At 37.3% G+C, this 13,865-nt stretch overlaps 2 protein-coding genes across 2 annotated transcripts in view; both read right to left on the reverse strand.

The window, feature by feature from the left end:
• The window catches only part of LOC136308349 (ABC-type organic anion transporter ABCA8-like), a 252,820-nt gene that overhangs the window by 140,405 nt on the left and 98,550 nt on the right, over positions 1-13,865 (reverse strand). The gene's annotated exons all lie outside the window — the stretch shown is intronic.
• Positions 1-13,865, reverse strand: part of LOC136308347 (ABC-type organic anion transporter ABCA8-like) — a 132,607-nt gene that overhangs the window by 20,174 nt on the left and 98,568 nt on the right. Inside the window, exons 24-34 of the mRNA XM_066235684.1 lie at positions 12,599-12,772; positions 12,290-12,403; positions 10,317-10,433; positions 9,456-9,512; positions 8,915-9,006; positions 7,230-7,347; positions 6,446-6,563; positions 5,682-5,773; positions 3,582-3,742; positions 3,024-3,099; positions 2,857-2,951 (exon numbers count right to left, since the gene is read on the reverse strand). Of these exons, the coding sequence (XP_066091781.1) occupies positions 2,857-2,951; positions 3,024-3,099; positions 3,582-3,742; positions 5,682-5,773; positions 6,446-6,563; positions 7,230-7,347; positions 8,915-9,006; positions 9,456-9,512; positions 10,317-10,433; positions 12,290-12,403; positions 12,599-12,772 (1,214 nt within the window). The remainder of the gene's footprint in view (positions 1-2,856; positions 2,952-3,023; positions 3,100-3,581; positions 3,743-5,681; positions 5,774-6,445; positions 6,564-7,229; positions 7,348-8,914; positions 9,007-9,455; positions 9,513-10,316; positions 10,434-12,289; positions 12,404-12,598; positions 12,773-13,865) is intronic.

The raw sequence follows: 13,865 nt of genomic DNA on the forward strand, positions 1-13,865 counted from the left end.
CTACAGACCTATATCTCTAATGAATACAGATGCTAAAATACTAAACAAAATACTAGCAAATCAAACACAACAACACATTAAAAACTAATTCATTGTGATCAAGTAGGATTCACCCCAGAATCACAAGGATGGTTCAACATACATAAAACAGTTAACGTAATACACCATATCAACAAAACAAGGAACAAAAACCATATGATCTTATCAATAGATACAGAAAAGGCATTCAATAAAATACATCATTTTATGTTTAAAACACTCAACAAAATGGGTATAGAAGGAAAATACATCAACATAATAAAGGCCATTTATGATAAACTATAAGCTAATATCATATTAAATGGCATAAAACTGAGGACTTTCCCCCTAAAATTAGAAGACAAGGTTGTCAACTCTCTCCACTCTTATTCAATGTAGTGCTGGAAGTTCTAGCCAGAGCAATCAGACAAGAGAAAGAAATAAAAGGCATTTATATAGGGAAAGAAGAAATAAAGGTTTCACTTTTTGCAGATGATAGGATCCTATACATCGAAAACCCCAAAGACTCCACGAAAGGACTACTAGAAAAAGAAACCAATACAGTAAGGTAGCAGGATACAAAAGTAATAAGCAAAAGTCCATTGCCTTCCTATATGCCAACAATGAAACATCAGAAAACAAGCTCAAAAAATAATACCCTTCATGGTTGCAAGAAAAAAAAAATACCTAGGAATAAACATAACAAAGAATGTAAAGGACCTATATAATGAAAACTACAAAGCATTGTTAAGGGAAATCAAAAAAGATATAATGAAATGGAAAAATATTCCTTGTTCTTGGATAGGAAGAATAAATATAGTCAAAGTGATTATATTACCCAGAGCAATATACAAATTTAATGCAATTGTCACCAAAATTCCAATGTCATTTTTAAAGAAATAGAACAAAAGGTCATCAGATTTATATGGAAGTATAAAAAATCCTGAATAGCCAAAGCAATCCTAAGGAAAAAGAATGAAGCTGGGAGCATTACAATACCCGACTTCCAATTATATTATAGAGCCACCATATTCAAAACAGCATGGTATTGGCAGAAAAATAGACACTTAGACTAATGGAACAGAATAGAAAGCCCAGAAATAAAACCACATGTATATGGTCAAATAATTTTTGATAAAGGGGCCAACAACACACAATGGAGAAAAGAAAGCCTCTTCAACAAATGGTGCTGGGAAAACTGGAAAACCACATGCAAAAGAATGAAACTCAACTACAGTTTGTCCTCTTGTACTAAAATTAATTCAAAATGGATCAAAGACCTAAAAATAAGACCTGAAACAATAAGTTACATAGAAGAAAACAAAGGTACTAAACTCATGGACCTTGGTTATAAAGAGCATTTTATGAACTTGATTCCAAAGGCAACGGAAGTGAAGGCAAAGATAAATGAATGGGACCACATCAGACTAAGAAGTTTTTGCACAGCAAGAGAAAGTGACAACAAGATAAACAGACAGCCAACTAAATGTGATTTGATATTTTCAAACAGCACTGATAAGGGCCTAATATCCCAAATATACAAAACTCAACAACAAACAAGCAAACAATCCAATAAAAAAATGAGAAGAGGACATGAACAGACACTTCTCCCAGGAAGAAATACAGATGTCCAACAGATATACGAAAAGATACTCATCTTCATTAGTTATTAGAGAAATTCAAATCAAAATTACAATAAGATACTACCACACACCTGTTAGATTAGCTATTATCAACAAGACAGGTAATAATAAGTGTTGAAGAGGCTGTGGGGAAAAAGGAACCCTCATTCACTGTTGGTGGGAATGTAAAGTAGTATAACCATTATGGAAGAAAATATTGTGGTTCCTCAAAAAATTAAAAATAGAATTACCATATGACCCAGCAATTCCTCTACTGGATATATACCCCCAAAACTCAAACACACTGGTACGTAAAGCCACATGCAGCCCCATGTTCATCGCAGCATTGTTCATGGTGACCAAGAAGTGGAAACAACAAAAAAGCCCTTCAATAGAAGACTAGATAAAGAAGATGTGATACATATATACTATGGAATACTACTCAGCCATAAGAAATGATGATATATTGCCATTTACAACAACATGTATTGCCCTTAAGAACATTATACAGATTGAAATAGAATGAGCTTAGAACTCTATGATTTCATACATAGGTGAGATATAAAACTGAGACTCATGGACATAGATAAAAGTCAAGTGGTTACCAGGGAAGAGAAATGTGGGGGAGGATATGGGGGGAAGGGAAAAATGAGGGACAAATATATGGTGACAAAATGATTTGACTTTGGGTGATAGTTATATGGTTATACAACATAATCAATGTCACTCTGTTAAATTTAATTATCTAAATAAAAATTTTAAAAATGTGAAATTTCAAGAATATTTATGAGAAGGCAGTAGGAAAAAGATAGAAAATAAGAACTTGTTTAAAAGCATGATAATAATGACATATACCCTAAAGTACACAATGACAACTTTTAGAATATTTCTAAAATAATTAAAGAATATATTCTGGAGATGGATTTCTTTTTCTTTCAAAAGAATTATGCATCAGGTGATGTTGCAGAAAGAGTTAGAACTTAATATAGCTTGATCTGATGGACGGTAAAAATGGGCCATGCATAGCAGGACAATCTATGATGAGAATGACATTCTTAGAGTATTTGTTTGTTAGAATATCTTTTTCTCCTCCATAAACTTGTTTGTGGTGTGCTATCAGTTTTTTCTGTAACATTGCATTCCCTGATTAATGTCGATGTCTTTCATTCCATAAATAAAACAGTTTCACTTTGGGTTACTAATGACATCTCCTCACCACATCTGCTGCTGCCCTTCGGGGTCCATGCCCGTGGACGGCTCGTCCAGCAGCACCACCGATGGGTTTCCCAGGATGCTCAGAGCAAAGCACAGCTGGAACAAGAGGAACAGTGCGTCTGGCACAGCCTGTGGTCTGTGCAGAGTAACAATGAGCCCCTCCCCTACCTTTCTCTTTATTCCCTCGGATAAGGCCTTTACAGGACGCTTCTGCTGGTCCTGCAGCTTGAGCACATCCACCAACCTGAAGGAAACACAAAGGAACCTTACAGGCTTCTGCCAAGGAGGAAGAATGGGGCAGAATGGGGCACGGGGCCACGCAGGACAAGGATGGAGAGCAGAGCTCAGAAATGTGGTTCTGATAATAGATGAAGGGCTATGTTAAAAATGACTGGTTTGATTCTCTCCCATCACCCAAAATCAGTTTTTCCTTTTAAAAGATTTTAAGGGTATTTCATGACATCCAAATAGCTGTTCTGTGATAGTTTATGCTTAAATTCGACTACTTTCGAAAATTTATCAATGAGCACTTTTTCTCTCGATACTCGATACGAGAAAATAACACCTTGAAATCAGGGAAACCAGCTCCTTATTGCATATCTACCCAATGTGGTCTGGGTCAGTGCTGACATTCTCCTGTGAATTCCGGAGTTTTCCGTGAAGCTTGTTACTCCTAACTGTGTCCCTGGACTACGTGGGTAGAGAGCAGATGAGTCCCACATGTACCGTGAGATGGCGACAGTGGCGTCCGCTTTCCTCAGCCCTTTTACTGCAGCAAACACCTCCAGGTGCTCCCTCACCGTCAGGCTGGGCCACAGCACGTTATCCTGAGGGCAGTAACCCAGGAACTCTGGGGGAGCCATGTCGCTTCTGCCTTTTAGTAGCACCTGCAGAGAAAAGTTTACTCTCAGGCCCTAGGACATGCATTGTTCCTCTGTTTCCATGACGTCTTTGTCCTTAGAAACCCCGAAAAACTAGAGAAATTCTCAGGCTTCCTTGAATTTTATCATCTGCAACCATTGGGCATTGGAGGAAGGTTGTCGAGTGTCAATGTGTGAAAACAAACAAATATTCAAGGTTAGTGACCTGAGGTGGGGTGATTGAAGAAAGCTTGTCTTCCGAGGGACCTTTTCAGCAGAAGGATGAGTGGGCGCCTGCTGTGGGAAAGGTTAACTTTAGGTCACAGCAAAGCCTGTGGAGGGATGATGCTCAATGTGTTCTTGGACTCCAGACAAAGGTAGGGGCCCCGGAGCACAGAGGCCCAGGAAAGCAGAGAGAGCTGTGACATCAGGGACATGGAAACCAGCTCCTGACCTGCAAAGGGAGGTTCCCTTCCTCCCAGAGTGCAGTGAGAAGTCTTGGAAATATTTTAGCAAGACAATGACATTGCTTATAAACTAGCTAATCTGATTAAAGCTGATTTCATCAAATGCAAAAAGTTGTTGGCTTCATAAATATAATCTCAGAAAAACTTTAAAATATTTCATTTTAATATAGCAACAAACTTCTTTAATCATGCTTTAGGACAAATAAAATATTGAATTAGGGTCCAGGTGGTGATTGAATGGAATGTGGTATCAACTGAATTAAGGAGTCTAGGTAGGGTCGGCAGAGCCACCACCGTCACCGAGAGAATCCCTTCATGAACACCTGCACTCACCTCGGCTTCAGATGACTGTGAATACATTTTCTCCTTCCTCTTTAGTGAGAATTCTGTCAGTCACATGCCTGGTGGTGTTTTTGAGGGTTTGACCACCAACCCCTTTCCCATGGTGCAGTTCCACAGACCTCCGCCTTACATTTCATTCTCCACTCCCCTGGGCATACTTTCCAAAGAAGTTCTTAAGGTTATATATCTTCTGCCATAGACTTTGGGGGAAAAGTTTTCTCATGTTGAATCTGATAAATTGGGCTCATTTTCTGTTTGCTAGGCCTCCATATGCAGTTGAATTGTATGTATAATTCTGTTGACTTCATATCCCTGTTGCTCAACTTCAAGGCATGTCTTTAAACCACTCCCCCAAAATAGTCTGTTAGTATGAGAATGTGTTCCAGTTGCTAAGTGCTTTTTGAAGGATATGATTAGTTAATTAAGTGCTTTTTATATATATATTTTTTCCCCAAAGTGAGAAACATGGAGACTGAGAGACAGACTCCTGCATGTGCCTGATGGGATCCACATGGCATGCCCACCAGAGGGCAATGCTCTACCCATCTGGGGCGTTGCTTCACTGCAATTTGAGCCATTCTAGAGCCTGAAGCAGAGGATAGGGAGCCATTTTTGGCGCCCAGGCCAACTTTGCTCAAATAATCCTTGGCTGCCAGAGAGGAGGAGAGAAATAGAGAGGAACAAGAGGTGGAAGGGTGGAGAAACAGATGTATGCTTCTCCTGTGTGCCCTGGCCAGGAACTGAACCCAGGATTTTCAAATGTCAGGTTAACATTCTACCGCTGAGCCAACAGACCAGGATGATTAAGTGCTTTTTAAAAGAAAAATTTATTAATATTGGGAGGACAATGCTCATTAATAGTGAAAATCTGTATGTTTTATGGTACTATAAATAGGATTTGTTTGAATTCTGATCTGATATTGATTGCTGATCTGAGAGAGGACATTCTACTAAATGCCTTTAAAGTCATGAGTAATTATCCCCTTAAGGATTAATTTTGGTGTCTTTTGTTGTGATAATTTATGATGGATTATTCTGCCACATTAATCACTTACTTCATCTAATCAAGAAATGAGACATTTCTTTGTATATTTTAGCATCTTATAAAATTTATTTGAGCACCACTAGATAACACATTTTCCACATAATTCACCTACCTGTCCAGCAGTTGGTTCTGTGTCTCCAGTTATCATCTTAATGGATGTACTTTTACCAGCTCCATTGTGTCCTAGTAATCCTAAAACCTCACCTGAAAAAAAAGGTTATACATAATACAAATTGACTTCAATAGTAAAATTAAGAATAAAACGTAGTCTGAAGTTTTACTGCGTGTCAAGTATTCTATGTGCTTTGTATGTAGTATTTCATTTCATTGCCACAGTCCCCTGAGAAGTTGTTATCATAATCTTTGCTTACATATTTGTGGACAATAGGTGTAAGCAATGAGGTTAGTTGCCCAGAGTCATACTGAAGGGGAAGTAACAAGGCCATTCTTGGAAACTAGGTGTGTCAAACTCCTTCTCCTGTGATTCTAAGAACTATGAAATAATGTCACAAAATGAAGTCATCTAACATCTGCTGTTCTTGCCTTCAGAATGTGCTGGAACATCACATTAGTTTTTTGAGAAGAATAATGAACATTAGGAAATCAATTATGTTCATTAGATAGAAATGTCATGGTGTCAGTGGTTCATTTCAAAGAGCACTTAGGGTTTCCATGTATATGTAACTAAGCCCGTATCCACAGATATGAGTTAATTAATTTCTTTAGAAATGGACCATGTAAAAGAAACTGTCAAGGTCACCCCGTTGATGGGTCTGTGTGTGAACCTAGAGTTAATAAACAGAATGATCATCATCAAGAACCATAAAGCTCTAAGAAGGTTCCTGAGCCATCAGGAGAAGAGCCCCCGTGTCCAACCTTTTCTAACACAGAAAGAAACATTTCTGGTGGCAATTTTCTTCTTTGTCTTAGAGAAGCAGTGTTTCCTCTTCCCTTTGTACTCCTTGCGTAGACAGCTGGCAATGACAACCGGTCTCTGTAAGTGAGAAGTAAATTACATCAGACCTTAATACCCTCCATTGACCTTGAGAAAGTCCTATTCTCCTGCTGTGCTGGCCCCTCACTGCACAAGCCATGCATCAAAGAAGAATTTCTACTAGGTGACATGTTTATTGGCCATTCTCACATCTTAGCACTGTTTTTAGGAGAGAAGAGACTGTCATTTTTTTTTCCTATGAAGTCAGTTACTTAGAAATACATTATTTTATGCACACAGTCTATCTATCAGAACAGAAGCAAAGAGACTTGGAGAAGCACCAGATCACCCTCAAAAGGGAAATATAGATGGTGTGGCCTGGACTCTGCCCTGTATTTTGTAGAGTGAACTTTCTTCAAGGAGCAGTAATCAACGTCACCATTGCTGTTTCTAAAATTCAGAAATTCATTCTTGGCTTTTGTAATTTCGATTTCATTTTGGTTTTTGTTTTTTGTTCTAAGAAAAACAAAGCAAGTTAACATGGCCTTGATCTGCTCAGTTAGATGTCAACATGATGACTACCCACTGAAATGAAGTTATGATCCTTATATGTATAAATTAGAGACACTCAGAATCATTTGAGGATTGCACTATAGGCAGTCACTGTAACTGGCCAACGTCTGTGTTACTTGCTGAAATAAACTATTAAATACTTTGTGTTTTTACCTCATCAAAGGTTGTGGAAAAGGCATTTGCCATTCTTCCCCATTCCATCTGAACATCTTCATCCTCCCCTTCTGGCTCTTCAGGATTTTGGCACACTTTGCTGCTTCTTGGAGAAATTCTGGAGACAAAACCATCCATTAATAATTGATTTGGGGTTTTCATTCTTGTATCAAAAACAGTGTTTTCCCTAAATCTTGTACTTGAGTATATTGAGTAATTAAATCATCATAATCTAACTTCAATATAGTGAGCCCTCCCTGCTATACAACACCCTTGTTCTGTCTATGGTAATACTATATTTAATGACCAGTGCTTCTATTACATCTTTCATTCATCTCTTCTATAAAACATTATTTTATAAATATATCAATAGGTAACATAGCACCTATTAGTAGAGTAAAAATCTAAATACCAGGTTACTGAAATAATTTTTCTGGGCATCCTAGCTTTGACATCAATAATCTGGCATTATAATATTTTCATAGGGAAACTAGGTCAGAATATTTGAAATCAAGATGGCCTCCACCCAAAATACAAGCAAGATTCTTAATCTCCTATTAAGCATGGACATTCCTTTGGAATATGTCAGATATTCTTCTCCATTCTAACTCTGTTCCTTTTATTCAGAATATAATCTCATTCTATTCTTGCCTAATCCCCCATTGTGATTTTAGAAGTGTTATTAAAAGTCTTCTTTTCTCTTGGAAGTTTTCTACACAATAATATGTAATAATTAACGATGAAATGATATGGTGTGGAAGACACAGAGGGAATTAGGTGCTTATGGTTGCATCCTTGAATTATGTATAAAAACTCTCAGCTTTTAAGTTCCATTAATAATTGAACCAGTCTATGGTCCAGCAGTTGGACTTCTCACAACCACAGGAAAGGAGCAGTTATTGCTGTCTTTGACCTATTGATTTTGTATTCTTTCTTTCTAGACTGACAGAGTTCCTTCAACTGTAAATGTATTCAAATGAACTGCTACTTAAAGTGAACTAGCTGCATGTAACTTTCCCCATTGTTCCACTGCACACAGAGTTAGAGTTTTTAATATTTAATGTTACAGGTCTGTTTGCTGCACCACTTATAATCTTGGATTTAGGTATGTAGAGCTCTACTATTTGTGTAGACACTTGGTTACTACCATGGGCTTTTTATTTTATTTATTTATTTATTATTATTATTTTTTCTGAAGCTGGAAACGGGGAGAGACAGTCAGACAGACTCCCGCATGCGCCCGACCGGGATCCACCCGGCACACCCACCAGGGGCGGCGCTCTGCCCACCAGGGGGCGATGCTCTGCCCCTCCGGGGCGTCGCCCTGCCGAGACCAGAGCCACTCCAGCGCTTGGGGCAGAGGCCAAGGAGCCATCCCCAGCGCCCGGGCCATCTTTTGCTCCAATGGAGCCTTTGGCTGCGGGAGGGGAAGAGAGAGACAGAGAGGAAGGAGGGGGTGGGGGGTGGAGAAGCAAATGGGTGCTTCTCCTATGTGCCCTGGCCAGGAATCGAACCCAGGTCCCCCGCACGCCAGGCCGACGCTCTACCGCTGAGCCAACTGGCCAGGGCTACCATGGACTTTTATAGCACTTGGCACTTCTTAGTAAATGGATTAATTAGTGACTGAAAAATATGTTATAATATCGATCACTAAATTGAAAGAATTCAATTTAATTTCTCCCAACCGAAATAAGGGATCCTTTCTCCTTGATTTCTTTTCAAATTTCCATTCCAGACATCGAAGAATAAAAAGGAGGATGATAACATGAAGGAAAGGCTAGAAATAAAGAGGGAGATGGACAATTAGAAACACTAAACAACAAAAAAATTATTTCACATCACAAATGAATTAGAAATGATTGGACTTTTACAAAGATATGTCTGGTCAAATCATTACCAGTTTTCATAATCAATTTGTCAAATTGTTACACTATCAAGTTCACTTTCCATTTTATTTACATAAGCATGGGAAAAAATATAATTATGTTGTACCATTACCTTAAGTCATTTCCTCTAATAGTTTTTAAAAATTGAAAAGCATATTAGTATATTATTTGGTTAGCTGATCTTTATAAAAAATGTTTTTCCATTTATACAAATATTTTATCTCTATAGGCTACAGATCCTGTATATTGACCTTAATAAAAAGTTTCACATGTGTACAGAAATTACAATGGTTTGGACTGGTAGAGCACATGATAAAATTTTAAAAGAGTGTGTTCTTACAATTAGGATTGTCAGAAAGGCCTCTGCACTTGATCCTCCATTAGAACGCCAAAGAATCTGCAGAAAGAAAGAAAATGGCTAAACAGAGAAGTTTTTGTTTTGTGTATTTTAACCACATAAATACGAATTGGCCCATTGAACATGCCTACTGGCATGTCCCCTGATATCACCGAGAATATTGGCTAAGTGTCCATTCCCAACTGTATAGCAACGGGCTGTCTTCCTTCCTTCCGTGGTGTATGAGCCATTGTGCTTGTATTAGAAGCAATAAGATTTAGCAGTTATTCATCACCTGGTGAAAGAGTATTGGGGTCTGAGCCACCTTCCCCAAACACTGAGAGAGGCAGGATTTATCCTTATCACACAGACCTTCACACACCCTCTGTTGTCCATTGTTTCTTAATATGGCTCCTTTCTTTTCTCTGCCCATGGATACCTCTTCACTCATACATGGAACCTGCCTTCCATTTGTAGAATTATTGTATCAGTCAGCTAGGGAAAAAGAATTTCACTCCCATTGAGAGCTCTAGAATCCTGAAATCTCTAAGAATTGGAGCATTTTATTTGCTTCCTTCTAGAGTGAGAGCTGAGCATGCTCAGGAGCAGATAAAGCCCAGATTGAGCAGAAAGACTGTTCTCATTCTCAGCACCACACCCATTATCCTTCCTTCATACCCATCAGTTAGGTCCACCTTGTTTATTACAGTTCAGCTGGGATATAGTGTTCGATCAGGGGCAACCCAGCTGGAATTCATGAGGTAGACATGCATATTTAACATGTTATAGAGTCCCAATGCTAAACAAAGCATTCACTATTGGTCATGATTTATAGACACTGAACCTGATGGTGGTATTACTTACATGAGAAGAGAATAACAAAGCGCCAAGAAAAGTGCTGTGTGGTATCAAAAAGAAGACAGTATAAGCTATATCAGATTGACTATTCGAAAAAAGTAGAACCACAGAGAAGATGGTGATCTACAAAAAAATACAAATATTGCGGTTAACCTCTCTGAACTTCAATATATGCTCGAAATTAAGATGGCCCACCTCAGAGATATTGCTAATTTCCACTCCAACCACAAAATCAAGCTGTGAAAATTACACTGGTTTCAGGTGTGCAATTCTATAATGCATCACCTCCATATTGCATTGTGTGTTCACCACCCAATGTTAAGTGTCCTTCCATCATCATTCATCTTCAGTACGTTTAATATACTTCTTAAAAAATTAGGGGATATTTTATACCTTCATGTTCATTTTGAAATATCTTCTAATTTTTGTGAGCAGTATAAATTACCTATTTAAAATTTTTAAAAGAAACAAGCTGAAATCAGCAGAGCTCCACTGACATTTTCACTTGGTGACTTAGCCACATTTTTTTGGCTTGGAGAATCATGAATGAGACATCACTAGATAAATCTAGGGTTTAATATAGAGAGCATTTTAATTATTGAAATGGAAAAAGGTTGTATATGTTGGTTTTGGAGGTAAAATTCAGAATAGCAGATAAGCAATAATCATAGGTAAAAATTAAAATGGATTACTAATAGGAATAAAGCAACAATCAAAGGAGACCTTGTTAACTAAACCAAAGGAGAAGTATAAGCATTTAATAAACTGGAGTGGATTAGGGAAGTAATAAAATGCAAATTCAGGGATAAGAGAAAGTTACAAGTACATCTGACACTCTCTTTGAAACTATTGTAATGCCTTCCTAAAAGTTTTGGTGATTCTAATTTCTGTTACAAACCATACGTTATGGATTCCCAAATATTCTTTCTAGGAGAGTGTCTCTGATCATATTTTTTTCTGCACTCTAAGATTCCATGGCATTCCACGGTCTGTAGAATACATTCTTGAGTCCACCAGTTAAAGCCAGTCATAGTTCAAACCATTATGTTCACCATAACTAGAATCACGCTCAGGCTGCATCTGGTCCTCCCCCCAATATTTATGTTAGATTACTACCAGTAGTTAGGACTGCCTCCTAGCCTGGGCTTTCTTTCTTCACTTTGCGTTTCTGTTCATCCATTATTTTATATTTGTATCATTATTTTTTCTGGCTGTTGAAATCTTAGTCTTCTTTAAGTTTCACTTTCTAAAGGAAATTCTCTGCTCTCATTTTCATTAACATCTCCCTCCCTTTTCTGGTTTTCATAGAACTTCTCATTACCCAGTTGTATTAGACTATGAAATATGTATGGTATCTAGACATCCTTTGCCTTCTCACTCTGTGTAAGTGGCTGTTTACTCATCTGTTCTCCCGCTGAGTGCTCCTTCAGTGTAGAAACTGTCTAATTTTCTCCATGATCAGTCTTAGTTTGTGAAATATTGTTGGAAGCCAGCCACGTATTTGTTGAATTAATAATTTACTTTTTTGCACCCCCAAAATGACAGAAAACTGGAATATATACTTATTCAATAACATACATTATAACTCATAATTTTGCTAAAGTAAGTTTTGCTTTATGGAACTGAGTGTCCATAGAGAGCTGGAGAAGTTGTTTCTAGTTTTAACTATGCTAGGAATCAACATTTGTCTAACTTCATGGATGTCTTTGGGGATATTTCTTTTTCAGTAAAAAGGAAATACAGATGGTTTCCAGAATTTCTTTCTATTAAATAGTTTTTTTGTAAAATATTGACCACTTTTAAAGAAAATCAAGAGTAGAAACAGGGAGAGAAAAAGATGCAGAATGTGAAAGGGATCCATACATATGCAAAATTAAAATATTTTAGACTGTAATATTAACACCAAGGGAAATTTTAAAGTATTAGCTCAGAATTGTATACTACATATATAAAATTAATGTGAAAGAAAAGATACTTACAATAAGGAAACAAAAAGACCAAATGCCACTATTTTTTCTCCCCTTGCGAAAAATGAACGAAATTACATACGTAAAGAAGATAAGGGATATGGCATGTCCAATAGCATACGGGATCTGAAATGAACAGGAATGTGAAGTTTAAAGACAAATGCCATCTAGGAAAACATTTAGGATTCAAATTATTGGCATAGTACAAGGTTTTACAGTTATTAATAATTCACGACAATTTGAATATCAATGAAAACGGTATCTTCAAAATTTCCAATTAAATCATACTATGATATTTGTTTCGTGACTATTGTAACTTACTTCCATAATTTCATCTACAGGTTTATATGTATCATCAGAGGAGCTGAAAGCGAGGTTTACTAAATACATGAGAAGAAATATCAGCCAGTATAGGGGAACGTCCACCAGCGCCTGCCCAATCCAGTAAGCAGAAGGGAGGAGCCCCGAAATCCGCAGCTGGGACCAATTTCTGTTCTGATTAGGAGACAGCAGAAATACAAAACAGATTTCAATTTAAGGTTTAAGAAAAATGGGGATTATGTAATAAAATATTGAGAAGAAATATTTACTTGTAACGATTCTGCATCATGACTACACATGTTATCTGGACCAAGGGGTATGAATCATTTGAAACATAAATGGTCAGTTTGCTGCTTTAACTAACACATGTGATGTTCATGAGACTCCTAAGGAAACTTGTGAAAGGAGACTTTAGAAAAATAAAGGTGTCTACACTTTGGTAAACAGCACAGTGGCTAATGATTTATGGAGTGGCTGGGATAGTTTCTCTAAGCAGCTCACTTTTATCAGAGTGATTCTTCTTTTTTTTAAATTTTATTTATTTATTTATTCATTTTAGACAGGAGAGAGAGAGAGAGAGAGAGAGAGAGAGAGAGAGAGAGAGAGAGAAAGGGGGGGAGGAGCAGGAAGCATCAACTCCCATATATGCCTTGACCAGGCAAGCCCAGGGTTTTGAACCGGTGACCTCAGCATTCCAGGTCAACGCTTTATCCACTGTGTCACCACAGGTCAGGTGGAGTGATTCTTCTTTGACTCAGTTTGAACTATGCTCTTTCTCTTTTTCTATAGTACATTAAATATATATATATATATATATTTGCTTTATTATTTTGATCTAAGTAAATGGCATGTTACAGTTGTTTTGCCATGACACATATTCAAGTATTAATTACCACACAAATATTTGTGTCTATGCTCATAAGTGTAAATGCTTTCACAAATATAAACATATTTTATGCCCCTCGTCATTCTCTGAATAAACTAGTAAGTTATATATTTTAAAACATCTTATCTAGTGATGTGGCTTTGTACACAAATTATACTTTAAACCTTTCTAATAATTTTGGATATATTTTTTTACATTCCCTTTTTGATGGTTGTTGATTAGCTAAATGATGCTCCTGTCTGAAATGTAATTGGACCTAAGAATTCTTATCAAAATGTCCCAACACAGATGCACTCAGGTAGGATAACTGATAACGATTTCATGATCTCGATATGTGAGTGAGAATGTGGAAGAACTGAAGGATGGATTTATGTTACTGCT

This window comes from Saccopteryx bilineata, chromosome 6, assembly GCF_036850765.1.
Source record: "Saccopteryx bilineata isolate mSacBil1 chromosome 6, mSacBil1_pri_phased_curated, whole genome shotgun sequence".
Classification (NCBI taxonomy): Eukaryota; Metazoa; Chordata; class Mammalia; order Chiroptera; family Emballonuridae; genus Saccopteryx; species Saccopteryx bilineata.